At 37.9% G+C, this 13,721-nt stretch overlaps 1 protein-coding gene across 3 annotated transcripts in view; it reads right to left on the reverse strand.

The window, feature by feature from the left end:
* FYB1 (FYN binding protein 1) overlaps positions 1–13,721 on the reverse strand; it is a 152,767-nt gene that overhangs the window by 23,197 nt on the left and 115,849 nt on the right. For all 3 annotated transcript variants that reach the window (XM_037063218.1, XM_037063217.1, XM_037063219.1), the window contains exons 4-9: positions 9,354–9,400; positions 7,997–8,016; positions 7,525–7,556; positions 6,820–6,940; positions 3,982–4,141; positions 3,350–3,494 (exon numbers count right to left, since the gene is read on the reverse strand). In XM_037063218.1, coding sequence (XP_036919113.1) covers positions 3,350–3,494; positions 3,982–4,141; positions 6,820–6,940; positions 7,525–7,556; positions 7,997–8,016; positions 9,354–9,400 — 525 coding nt within the window. The remainder of the gene's footprint in view (positions 1–3,349; positions 3,495–3,981; positions 4,142–6,819; positions 6,941–7,524; positions 7,557–7,996; positions 8,017–9,353; positions 9,401–13,721) is intronic.

Consider the following 13,721-nt stretch of genomic DNA (forward strand, 5'->3'; position numbering starts at 1 on the left):
TTCCACAGATGGACTTATATTTTGAAAAATTAGTATTCTTCCAAGAGTCACATAGAACCATGATTGCATTAAATTCAATTCTCTTTCAACAGCTTATAACCACAGCATTTTACTCTTTGTCCCATAGCATTATAGTTTATTTTGAAAGGGAGAACTTTTGAAAAATTTACGTCTTAGTCATGGGACTTCTATGAAGTGTGGTCCCTGATTTTCTAAATCTAGACTGCTTATACTAATATTTCTCATTTCTTTCTATAACAGTTGATATCCTATTTTACAATCATCTGTTTTCTTGACTGTGTTCGCCACTAAAATGTTCGTTCTCTGACAGCAAAGGAAGTATAAATGGTGAGAATGGGAAAATCTCAGAGTTCATCGGGCTCAATTCTCTTAATTTGCAGAAAAGAAACTGAAGCTCTGAGAAATCAAATGACTTGACTGAACCTTTTCAGTGGACTGAAGAGCTGAGGTAAGAACCTCAGCATCCTGCCTTCCTGGAAAACGTTTTGGGTGCGCCCAGCTGTGTTCCTGGGACCACCACAAGTGCCCATCGGATAATTCACCCGTAACAGACACCAGTCTGATGTTACCACGGTACAGTATAATTACATACTCATATTTGATGCTTCAACCTTAAAGTCAGATCAAAGAAATTGGTCTGACGCAGTTCTAAGGTCAATTTAGAAATAAAAAATGCTCTTGCTAATGGAACTTTACAGAATAACATGCCAAAAATGTTTTCATATGTAAATGAAGAATTAACTTGAGGATGTTTAAGTATCTTCTTTACTTACATACCATTTTCACACTCATTTCCTCGGACACTTCCTTTTGAGCATAATGCAAAAAGAATAATGTGAAGAGTTTCATTCTGGTTGACTGACACCCCTGCCAAATATATCCCATCTTGGAAATTCTCATATTCAATTCCCAAAAAACAAAGCTATAATAATCAGGAGCAAAGCTGCCACACATTATTTCATGCCTAGAGCAATGTGTCAGCTTTCTAGAGTACTGTGTGACAGATGAAGCAGAGATAGAGTGTGAAAAAGGAGAAGGCAAGAGAAAAGAAGAAATGGAAGGGAAAAAATCTGAGCAATCATACGTAGAAAAATGTTTGCCATATGATGGAGGGTGGGAGTTTGCATTAGTAATTTCCTTTCCTTCAATTTTCATTTTCATTCCAGACACTGCTTTACATGAAAAGAAAGAGAGGAGGATGGCAATTGGAACGTTCTCAGCCTTTCGCCTGCTGAGTCAGCTCTGTTTACCCTGGAGGCATCCGGAAGGAGCAGGGGCCTGGAGGCCTGTGGGGCGGGCGGAGAGGATGGTGTCCTCTCTTACTCTCCTCTTACTCTTGCCAGGGCAAGCTGCCGGCCATTGTCAGCGCCTGTCCTGTTCTAGGGAGGACAAAGCCTGTTCTGTTACAAGACCCCGGCCAGTGGCAGCTGTAGTTTCAAAGACAAAACTCGTGTAGAAATGATGTCTCCTCTTTCACTTTCTTATGAAACATACATGTGAGGAGTAGAGGCTGGTAAATACTGTGGTTCTCTACCTGTTTGAGATGGGGAACATGAAAGCCGTTCACCTCCTCCGGTTCCACTTTATTAAGTAAAAGACCCTTCTCTGCCACGTGTTCCCTCACTGAAGCCTCTCATCAGAGTCGTGCTGTGTATGAACCTGATAGCACATCATTCATTTCTGAGAATTGACTGTCTTTCTCCCATATGTGCTTCAGGGCCCGTATGTATTTACTAATTTGACTGCGGTTCAAATTTACTAATTTGACTGCGGTTCTTCAGCCCCCAAATAGGAAAAATTTATTTTTGGAAAAATAAGTAACACATAGGCATACTATAACATGATAATATATGTGGAATGACACGTGTTCAAAAAATTTTGTAGACCTCTGACCATGACCGTTTAGAACTTCACCTGACTCAAAACTGACATTTACTGACTCCTAACCCCGGTCAGTGGGTTTCCAATGACTAATGCCTCTCCGTGGTCTGTACATTCCAGTGTACTCATTGCACGCTGTCATACACTGTTGCATAATCTATGGTCACAACAAGGTAAGAAGGCACTGTAGGCTATATCTCATTTTAGAAAGACAAAACTGCCAGAAAGCCACACAACCAATTTCACTGATGACAAGAGCTAAGAGGCCACAAGAGGGACATTTAATTCTTCTTGTGTCTTAGAAGCATGTTCCTATTTTGATAATCTTACATTTTTTCAATGGTTGATAATGAACACATTTTTTTTTGAAATCTGAATGAGGAAGAATGCAGACACATTTTTGCCCAGGGGAAGATCCAGTGCAGTGTTCTGGGAACCAGTGGCCGATTCCCAACACCGCAGTGCGGGCCTGAAAAGACAAGGGCTCTTTTCTGGGCCGGAGGTCATTTTCCTCCTTTCCCTGCAACTTGCAGACACTGTGATTTTTACCAAGAAGGAGAGATATTGGAGGAAAGAAGAAATAAGAGGAGAGGGGAATGGAAAAGCAAGAAGCAGAAGAAAGGACGAAGAAAACCAGAGTTAGGGAAAAGAGAGAAGAGGAGGCATGGAGAGAGGAAGTGGACAGCTGAGAGGGGACATAAGAGAAGGAAAGGTACACAGAAGATTACCACTCTCCCCTCTCGGCTCCTCCAGAAAGGAGGCCTTGTTCTGTTCCTCTGCCCTGGGAAGGTGTGCCCACAGTTTGTGGGAGGAACTTCATCCTAAGCCAGTGGAATGAATGGGCGATGGAAAGTTGGCCCCTTCAGTTGTTGACACACAATAATAGGAGGGAGCTGAGTTTTCATGTTTATACTTTTGAAGAGCAAAGTAGAGTTGTAGTAAAAAGCATTTGTTCCTCTGTTATATGTTCAAATAAGAGCAACAAATATTTTATAGTCAAAGATTTCAGAGCAAAAGTTTTATATTTCTTAGAACTAAATTTTATATTCTTATGTCTCCTATTTTACAAAATTATATTTATTTTTAGGCTTCAAATCCTTAAGATCAAATTAGAATGGATATTATAGAACAGAATTTTAGAATGACAACACACTTGGCCAGATTCGGCAATGGCCTTTATTTTTTAAGTAGCATTTGATACATATAACCAAAGAATAAATGAAAGAGTCTGAGGCTTTAAATGAACCTGCACCTATCCTGGAGTTACTGTACACAGATAAACAACTGCTGTGCATAGTAACTCCAACACAGGTGGCACATACGTAAACTCAGTTTAGTGGCAGAGAACAGTAGGACTTCTGGAAGGGTAAATACGGAAGGACCTTAAAATCCACAATTTCCGGCAGGGAGGCTGTCTGATCTTTTCACAGGTTGTTCCTGTACATACCTGCTGGCCTCATCCTGCTCCCCCACGTCATCGTACACTTCTTGGTCATCTTCCATGGGTTTCGACGAAAGAGGACCCAGAGAGGTTTTTTTCCGTTTCAAGGAATCGTAGTCAATCTGCACAGCAGTCGTTTTAATGTAGCCATCTGCCAAGAGAGGAACAACTTGTGTTCAGGTAACAGCCACTTAAATCTGTCCAAGTGGTGAACAAAAGTTAATCGAACATTTTCTCTTTAACATGGCCCGTTATTTCTTTGCTTGCAATTCTGATTGACAGGCTTCCCAGGTAGACACACACGTTTTATGCTGCTGTGGTTTGGAGTGAGCTTGGAGTTTATTTTCAAGATTCCCAAGTGATTCATTCACATGACTCATTTTTCCCCTTTTAACATTAATGAGAAACCTAATGCCCCATTTCCTCCCTGGAGTAGTATCAACATTTACGTTGTTCCCCCCGCTAAAAGACAATGAGGTGAAGATGGAACTCCACCTGTCATTTTAAATCAGCCTATCTTTGTCTACTCTGAACAAAACTCCTTACTCAATGCTCGTGAGTAATTCTGCAAACATTTGCACGTTTCATTTTAGCTCAAAAGGATGACAACTTGAAGTCACAGGAAAATGTGCACTCACATGACCCCCTGCTGGTTCTGCCCAACCATTTTCCCTCCGGGTTGTCTGTGATGCGGATTATTTCAATCTGCTCTCCTTGCTTGAAGCTCAGCTCATTTTTTCCCCCTTTGACATCGCAGCAAGCTTTGGCTTGATGGATGACTTGAATAGGGCCCGTTAGCTGCAACAAGAAAAAAATAATAATCACGACAGGCTTTCTTGCTCTTCAGAAAGTCTTTGAGGAGTGCAGTTTTGGAAGCTGGTATGTTCACAACCTGCCAATCTGCCTACTCCCAACAGTTACAGCTTTGAGCTAAAAACGGGGTAGGGGAAGTTAGGGAAAATTCACAGGGGCCAGCAGGAAGAGCAAGGGGCATGTGCAAATGCATGGGCTCCAGCAGAGAGTGCTGACCTGGGGACCTCAGCGACTCTGAAAGACTTGTGAAGGAAGCCCCCGATAAACAAATGCCAGTGATGTATGACAGTTCACTCTCGGCGCTATGTGTTTCTATGGGAGGTGCTGGTGGTCTGCTTGGTGGGTGAAGGCTTTTCCTCACTTGGCACTGTGAACTTATTTTGATGGTTCTTGGCAGGCCCAGAACCCCAAAGGGAAGGGTAGTTGGTAGTGGTGGGTGTACGCCTGGGAAGAGCATTTTCCTTTTCTTTTTTGTCTTTAACTTTGTGATATTGTCTGTCTACACCTGTGGGGTAGACATTACCTGCTATAAACAAAATAACATTTTAGAAATAGCTTTGTAAATTAAAAATAGCAAGCAAATGTTGTGAGGTTTTTAAAAATTAATGTCCTGAAGAGCATAGTGGTTTCTGGAAAGCAGGGGAATGATCTGGTTTGGACCATGGATCCTAACAATCAAATTTTCGAGTCTCGAACTGATGTCTTCTAAAACAGGATTTCTTGGATCTTCTGATGTGCAAATACGCACTGGGAGTTCTGAAGAAGCTTTACCTTATTTTACTGTCTTATGATGCTGTGAGTTGTGAGACATGCCATTAATTATCTGCCACTGAGAAGGAAAGCAAACAGCTTAATTTAAATTATGATGTGCCACCAATGTCAAGGTGCATCCTAATGTTAGAATTCTAAAGTGTGAAATATTTCATGTCTTAGAATTAATGGAATATGGTACCATGTAAGAGTTCTTACATTTATTCAATTTATTTACTTTAACATCTACGAATATTTTGTGGAAGAAACATAGCTTGTGAAGTCTTGGTCTTGATCAACTTTTGAGTTCCTATGTAGTGATACGATTCTCACACACTATTTTTTTCTAACTAAAAAAGCCATTTGAATAACTGAGTGAAACATTGCAATATTGACTTATCCAATGAAACACAAGAAAAACTTCATATAATTCCTTTAAAATTATAAACAATCTTTTCATAAAATGTGTGTTGTAAAGATTTTCATTAACCAAATTAATTACTCATATTTTTCACTCAAAAATATAAATGTTGGTAGCCATATATTTTGTTGAGTAAAATAGTGTAATATTCACATTGTAATCTTAATTTTACTTATATATTTAGTAAGATTTCTAAAATAATTTAATGAGAACCAATAATAGATATGTGTTTTATGTGCATTATTTTATTTAATTCCACACCCAAATTTTAGGAGAGGTATCATTTGTTTTCACCTTAAAGAATAAGAATCTGAAGTTCATGGATGTTTAGTAATATATCCATGATCACATATCACACATGTAGAGCTGGGATTTGAATTCACATCTGCCCAACTGATTAGGCTTCACATTTTCTCAGTACCATGCTGGTGAATCTTTGTTTTAATGTAATACATGTACTGAGAAGTTACATACAAGTCAAATTTTTAATAATTTAAAACATGTAGTGAATATTTCGGGGGAATTAAATGTTTTTAAAAGATTTTATTTATTTATCTTTAGAGGGGAAGGGAAGAAGAAAAGGAGAGAAATACCAATGTATGGTTGCCTCCCATGAGTCCCCCCCTGCTGGGAACTGGCCTGCAACCCAGGCATGTGCCTTGACTGGGAATCGAACCACAAGCGTGTGGTTTGCAGGCCCGCACTCAATCCACTGAGCTACACTAGCCAGGGAGGGGAATTAAATGTTTAAAGAAAACAATATGAATTCTCTTTAAAGAAGAGAAAAATTTTGTAACTCACTCTAAAACATAGCTGACATACCAGACCCACATTAAATAGGCCATGTCATCTCAGATGGTACAGCCAAGAGAAGACAGCCTGCAAGGGTAGTGTTGGTGGTGGTAACACAAGTCACACACACAATTAGAAAGCAGACACTAGAGGAGACACAGGTCAGAGATCCAGGTAGATGAGGAGGGATGAGAAACAGCAGGTACCAGAAACCAATGTGTACATAGACTTAAAGTCAAGGCAAAAATGTAAGCCGGGCCCAGACACCAGCAGTGAGAGCGTCTCATAGAAACTTGGCTCAGAGACGGGTCTGGCTGATCTGGAGACACACATGTCCCTAGCGCCACTAAAATTCATGCCCCAGGGGTGTGTGTGGTTCAAAGCTCGCAGCATAAGCAGTTTAATACAATGGATGTGAGTAACTGAGTATTCCTTCACTCAGTCAACAAATTTCCTGGGTGCCCACTAATTATAAGCCACCATATTTTGTTTGAATTTTATCTTATGATACTTTTAAGGCAGGGATAAGAGAGTACATTGGACCAAGAAAAGTCTGTTGTGGGGATAGTTACTCTTTAGAAAACAACAATTAACGACACTTAAGTAATTCTCCAACCAGGCAAGCTTTCAAGAGTGGTGCCCCTTTGGTGGGAAAGTTATAAAAAGAGGTTACGCCACCTATCAGCAATCAAGCTCTTACTTTAAATTTCTTCTTTATCTCTTGTTCTTTCTTTTCTCTCTCTTTCTGTTCTTTTTTCTCCAGCTCTAACCTCTTCTTTTCCTCCTTTTCCCTTTTCTTCTCTCGTTCTTTGGATGCTTCTCTGCAGATAAATATTGTTAGGCTGTTTCATCAGTCACAGGCATTGACATGGTAAGACTCCCTATCCAGAGAGGTTTCTGCCCACGACAGCAGACAGTATCTGATGTCTAGATGAAAGTAAAAAGCTAAGGGTCGTCAACACTCCTGGGTGTGTGAGACTGTTCTTTATCCCAGTAGGACACAAATGAGGATTTCTTCTAAAAGCCCTGCTCCCCTTACAGCTGGTGCCAACAAGTGGAAGACACCAATTATAAAGACCCTCTTCTTGCTGCTTGTCAGCATGACTAGAATTAATCTCTCTCTCTCTGACAACCATGCGCTCCTGTGTACAAGAGCACAAACATGCTGTGTATCTAGAGGCTAGTCTCTGGCACTTTCCAGCATTTTACAGAGTCCTCTGTGAAATCCTCTGACAAGTCAAGAATCTTTAGTCCTTTGTATTAAAATAAAGGTTAGCACTAGATGTCAGTCATTTGAACAATAAGGTTTTTCTGTCCTAGTGCTGAATATCCATCTTCTCTCCCTCCTACAAACCATTATATTCATCTTAGAGGGAAAATATCATGTTAAAAAAGCAACTCATACATGTCTTCATATGTTTCTCCTTCACTTTCTTCCTGTCAAAAAAACATGAATAAAAATTAATTTTAATTATTCCAAAGGGAAGCATACACATATTACATAAATTGAGTACTTAGTAAAACAAGCATAATTTTAAGTGTACATAAATTTGGCTTGTTTAAAATATTTTTTCCTTTTTAGAAATAGACTAGGAAAGTAAATTCCCAAAGATTTCATTTTGTATCCCCCTGTAAAATTCAGATGAGCTACCAGACTTAAGTCTATGTTTAGTGTCACAGAATTACCATGAGTTGGCATCATGATTGGTATGTAATGTCTCAAGCATTTTAGATGAATGAAGATCATAAATGGGAAAATACTATCTTTACTCATAAGAATTTTCATTTGTTGGTTTATACCAATAGGAAATGCATCATAACACTTGTTAAATGTTCTAGTTACAACAGTAAAATATGAGAAGAAGAAAAAAACTGACCTCATCTAGGTTTCCAGAACCTTAAGGGGTTAAAAAAAGAATAACATACTGTAATAAGAAGCACTTTAATATAGTGTTGTTATGTGTAATATAATATTCCACACAGTTCATAATCTAACAAAACTTATGTTTTATCAAAGATATAAATTAAACAAATTATGTAGTTTAAATCCTTATGTGTTTTGATACTTGTGATTTAATTATAAAATCATTTCATTGGCTTCCATAAAATAATGAAGACACCCTTTATTCTTCTTATGAAAGGCATGCACATTTGCTTTTCTGGGCTTGTCTGGAACAAAGGTATTATCAGAAAATCACAACTAGTTTGCACTTTTTGACTTAATTTGATTCACTTTCATGTATCAAAGAAGACAATTTACTGCTCCAGTATTCAGTAATATCAATGACCAGATATTAAGACATAATCTAAAACAATAATAATAAAATAGTATGGTGCAGGTGTAGAAACAGACTAGTGGAATAGAGAGCTCAGAGATGGATGCATAAATTTACATGTACACATGCACTGCACACACAAACACACACAGAGTTGATAGGGTATAAAGTGGCATTATAGGCTGATGAGAAAAGGGGGGTTTCAAGGGACGGTCATGGGAAAATGGGTCTCATACGTGAGGCTACAAATCTGGATTCCTCCTAACTTCCCAAAGGTGAGCTGAGACAAGGTTAAAGATATAAGTATAAGGGATAAAGTTTATAGAAGAAAATAGAAGATGATTGTTTTTTATTTCCTAGGAATAAAACTTCTTTGATAAAACTTATAAAGCATAAATTATAAGATAAAAATTAATAATTTTGATTGCATTATATTTATTATATTCTGGCAGCATGAACTAAACTAATAGCCTGAACAGAATGGGAGAAGGTATTTGCAATGTCTGCAACTGACATGGAATTAGTATCTGGAATATAAGGAACTCCTGCAAGTCAACCAGAAAAGGACACCGATCCCCACCCTCCCTACATATAGCAACATGGATGGGTCCCCCCAAGCAGATTATATTGAATGTAAAAACATCAAAGTGAGTGCTAACATAGTGTTTATGTGAACTGAAATATATGCACATGTACAGCAGTATGTGGAGAATATGTACAGACACACACACATTAAGTACATTAGAATATTTGTCCCTGGTGAGGGGAAGAGAGGAAAGGGAGTGGGTCATTAAAATGAATAAATAAATAAGTAAAACCAGAGAAGGGCCTTGCATGGATCAATGATGATGCAAGGTTATTAATGATGACCCATTAATAATCTGATGAGAATGATTAACTTAAACTTCTGTAACATGAGGTACCAAAAAGATAAATTAAAAATCTTTTTGCCCCTTACCATCAAAGTGCATGCCCCCATCTCGATTGTCTTCATTTGCAGAGCTTCTGGAAAAAAGAAAGAAGAAAACGTGAAAATGGAATGAGTAGATGCTTACCTTACAGTAAAAAAGAGAAAAAAGAATAAAAAGATACTTTTTAAAAGTTATTCTTTTCTGTTTAATAACTTCTCCGACGCAAAACTTCAGAGGCCATCGGAGTGATTAGAACATTCCTTACGCTGCTACCACTGCCCCAAACGGAGAGTCGGGGAACCAGAGCACAGAACGGGCCTCTTACAGGGAGCACAGGCAACGAAGTCATTGCTTCAGGGCAGCAATGTGTTTTTCGTTACAACTGCGTGTGTCAATAATTCAATTCTAGGGTTCTGAAGGCATCTGATTGGTTTTATGGTGTGGATACCCCAGAGAATTAGTTCCAGTCCTGACTCCTTCCTCTTTTCCAAATGTTCCCCACATGGTTTCACTCCCGTCATTTGTGGCTTGGACTCCAAGGCGCTTCATTCTAAAGCATTTCACTCCAACTGCTCTTAACAGTTATTAATACCTGGGCCTGGAAGGTCCCTAATGATTTATGGAACCATCTATGTTTTCTATTTATATTCTCAAGTTGAGTAGCACAGCTGGAGAGAATTGCCATTTTATTGATTTCAGATATTATACATAATTGACATTTGATTCCACTATACCCTCTACACTATTCTATAATCTCATAACATTTTTTTCTAGACCATCTTCTCTTGCATCATCTTTCTCAATGGCTATTCAAAATGTTCACTGCTTTCTTTAAATCTCCTATTCCTCTCCCCTATAAACAGATGACCTTGTTTCTCACTTCACTGATAAAGTAACAGTTACTGGGTGTGAACTCTCATAAGAAAATACATTCTTTTAAACCAAAAGCTTAACTACAGTTGTGAACATCCTTACCTTCTCCCTACCAAAAATTTTCTTTCCACCTGTGTTCTTAATTCCATATGAATTATCAGTGATTTTAATCATTGTATCACCTTTCTTTTGCACCTTGGTATATTATTTACATTATTATTATTATTATTATTGTTGTTGTCGTTCCGCTTCTTTCACTATCTCTAAATATCTAACTCTTTGTTTTCCTCTTCAGCCTAAGTAACTCTCATTTATAAAGAGCAAACACTTCTCTTTGCCTTTTTAAATCTTCCGTATCCCCCCCAAGATAATCCTGCTTTTTCCAGCCAAAGTAGAAAACAATGTCTACAGTCACTGACTTTACTTCCTCTCCTTCCTCTCATTTCTTCATTGAGAACAATCTAGCTTCTATTGCCAAGCCTTCCTGAAACCACTCCTGAAAGAGTTAACGACCAAATCCACTAGACATCTCTCAACCTGCATCTTACTTCATTGATTGCTTTGTGGCCCTTAACAGCATCCATCATTTGCCTTCCCTGAGTCTCTTTTGTTGCAAGGACAAATCTTACCTGTCTCAACTCTTGTCTCTCTGGCCACTATTCCACTATTTCCTTTGTGGGTTTATTTTCCTATAACTTCTCCTTTAGGAGATGATGTTTCTTTGTGTTCTGGTCTTGGCTTTCTTCATTTTTTTTTCACTCTACATCTGACTCTGAATGTCTCCAATACCCCCAAAGCTTCACTTATTATCTTAAACTTGGTGATTTTCATATTGAAATATCTTGTCCAGGACTATTTTTTTGAGTTTTATTCTATCTATCTAGCATTCTCTCTCTTTCTCTACCTACCTACCTACTTATCTATCTCTCTATTTCACTACTTACCTGTCTACCTATCCTTCTTTACTCTGATGTGCAACTGCTTCATCATTTTCCTCCTTCATCTCAGCCTAATCTGTTTTTCTTACTAAGTTTCTTACCTTGGTGAGTGGCACCACAATTCACATATTCACCTAAGCCTCAAGTCATCCTTTATTTCTCATTCTTCTCAGGCTCACATTAAGTTAATCAAGCTTTGTCAGTTCTACACACTTAATGTCTTTCTTTCCTTTTTCCTGCTAGACACGAGCACAGCCCCTTCTGCACACTGCTGCCAAAGTGATCTTTCTCACACAAAAATAAGGTTCTATCCCTCTTAGGTTCCATACTTAAGACACCTAAAGAGCAAGGAAAGAGTGTTACTTGACTGTAAGAGATACTGGTGGAAAATTGAACCTATTTAAAGAATGTGAGGTGGAAGCTCACTATGATCACTGAGGCCATAGAAAGAGCTCAGTGGGTACTTGTGGCTCAGGAGAAACTACCATGGACATATGTGCTTCCACCTCAGGTGGCAAACATGTGACCATAAACTGTTAGTATAACAAACTCACTCTTTTACATTTAAAATTCAACTTGCATATGCATAGATTTCTATTTAGCTAAGTGTAGATTGGTTGTGACAAGATGTTTGTTTCTCTTAGTGAGCCTTTTTAGATCCTGAAAGATGGAGAATTAAATACAGATTTGATGGAGTAATTCAAACCCACGGCACAAACATTTGTGGAATAAGTTTTATAATCATTGGGACAATATACACATGTTTGATATTTTTAAGTGTTTATAATATTTAAGAGATTAGTTACATGAGGAATATTCAATTGGATGTGCCACATCATTTAAAGTTTATGAGTTAGACTTTATTTTAGTTGAAAAGAAAGACTCTAGGTGTTGATTGTCAATGGTGGCTGACATTATTAAGAAAGTCAACCAAACATTATGAACTCCTGACAAAAGAATCCCCCATCACGAGGAAGGAGTCATGCACACAGACACACACATACATAAATAAATTCGATCAAGCTGCTTCTACATCCAACTACTAATTTACAAGAAATATGTACAAAAGGGGAATACATAAGCTATATGGTAGAAAAGCAATCAGCACAGTCTAAACTGTGGGCAACTACAGGCCCACAAACAACTCGATTTGTTCAAGCAATAAATTTAAAAAGTGATAGAGGATGAGCTTATAGCTTAAAAGAGAGTTATAAAACATATAAACTAATGCAGACATTAGACTTTGTTTGATTCTTATTCAAACAAACAAAAAACCCATTTACAGTTTAAGAGACAATAGGGAATTTGAACAATAACTTGAAGCTTTATATTAATAGATAGAGTCTATTTTTATGGATACTCACTAAAATATTTGTGGACACCCTGACTGGTGTGGCTCAGTGGATTGAGCACCAGCCTATGAACCAAAGGGTCACCAGTTCGATTCCCAGTCCGAGCACGTGCCTGGGTTGCAGGCCAGGTCCCTGGTGAGGGGTGCGTGTGAAGCAACTACACACTGATGTTTTTGTCCCTCTCAATCTCTCTCCCTCACCCTTTCTCTAAAAATAAACAAATAAAATCTTTAAAAAATAAAATATTTATGGATGAAATTATATAATTTTTGGTATTAGTTTCAAAATAATGTGAGAAGAGGGACAGGTGGGTGGGAGTGTAGATGAAGTAAGATTGGTGATGAGTTTATAATCGTTGAAGTTGGGGACATGGAATTGTTAAGGGGACATGGAAGTTCATTATACTGTTCTCCTTCTGTTTTGTATGCTTCAATGGTTTCACAATAAATATGTTTTTTAAAAAGCATAAGAAAATTCAATTGCAAATAAAACTCTAATATCTCAGATGAATGGTTGTGGTTTAATAGACTGTTAAGCATCATTGAGCCTCTTGGAAGGGTTTTTGCTTAGTAGAGTTATTAAATTTGTTCAGTCAGGCATTTGAAATGCTTAAAAATAATGCTTAAAAATTCAATATATAAAGTTTTACATTCAATGTAAACCATGTAAGGGAATTAACTAAATTTATACATAAAACTATTGATGTGAGAGAATTTAGTGTGAGTTATCCACTCATTAACCAAAGATCCCCCTAGAAATAGTTACTTAAATAAAACTTACTAGCTGTATAAATAGAATAGCAAGTTAGATTATGTAAATTTAAGTACTTAAAATAAATTGGGCCTTTGCATAAACTTTAATGAATTAAATATTAATTAAAAGTACAATGTATAAATACCATGGACATCAACATACACTGACTTCCCACAGAATCACACCTGCAGCCCTTTTCATGGTATACAAGGTTTGTACCATTGGGCCTGCTCTTCTGCAGTTGTACTTCTCCTAGTTCCTCTCCTTCCTTTATTTTTTCCACATTTTAATAGTGAACTGACTTACTCCGAATACTCTCTGGTTTCTTGTTCTTCCATGCTTACCCCTGTTGTTCCCCTACTCATTGTCCCCTGCCTGTGACCCTTCCTAATCTCTAAGCTTCTCCTTAAACACTCTGTCTTCTGTGAAGTCATCCCTGACTCCCCTAAGCCCACACAGTCGCATCTTCTTTGCAATACATTGTTCCCTTGTAGTGATT

This window comes from Sturnira hondurensis, unplaced genomic scaffold (assembly GCF_014824575.4).
Source record: "Sturnira hondurensis isolate 20B ecotype Veracruz unplaced genomic scaffold, ASM1482457v3 Scaffold0014384, whole genome shotgun sequence".
Taxonomy (NCBI): domain Eukaryota; kingdom Metazoa; phylum Chordata; class Mammalia; order Chiroptera; family Phyllostomidae; genus Sturnira; species Sturnira hondurensis.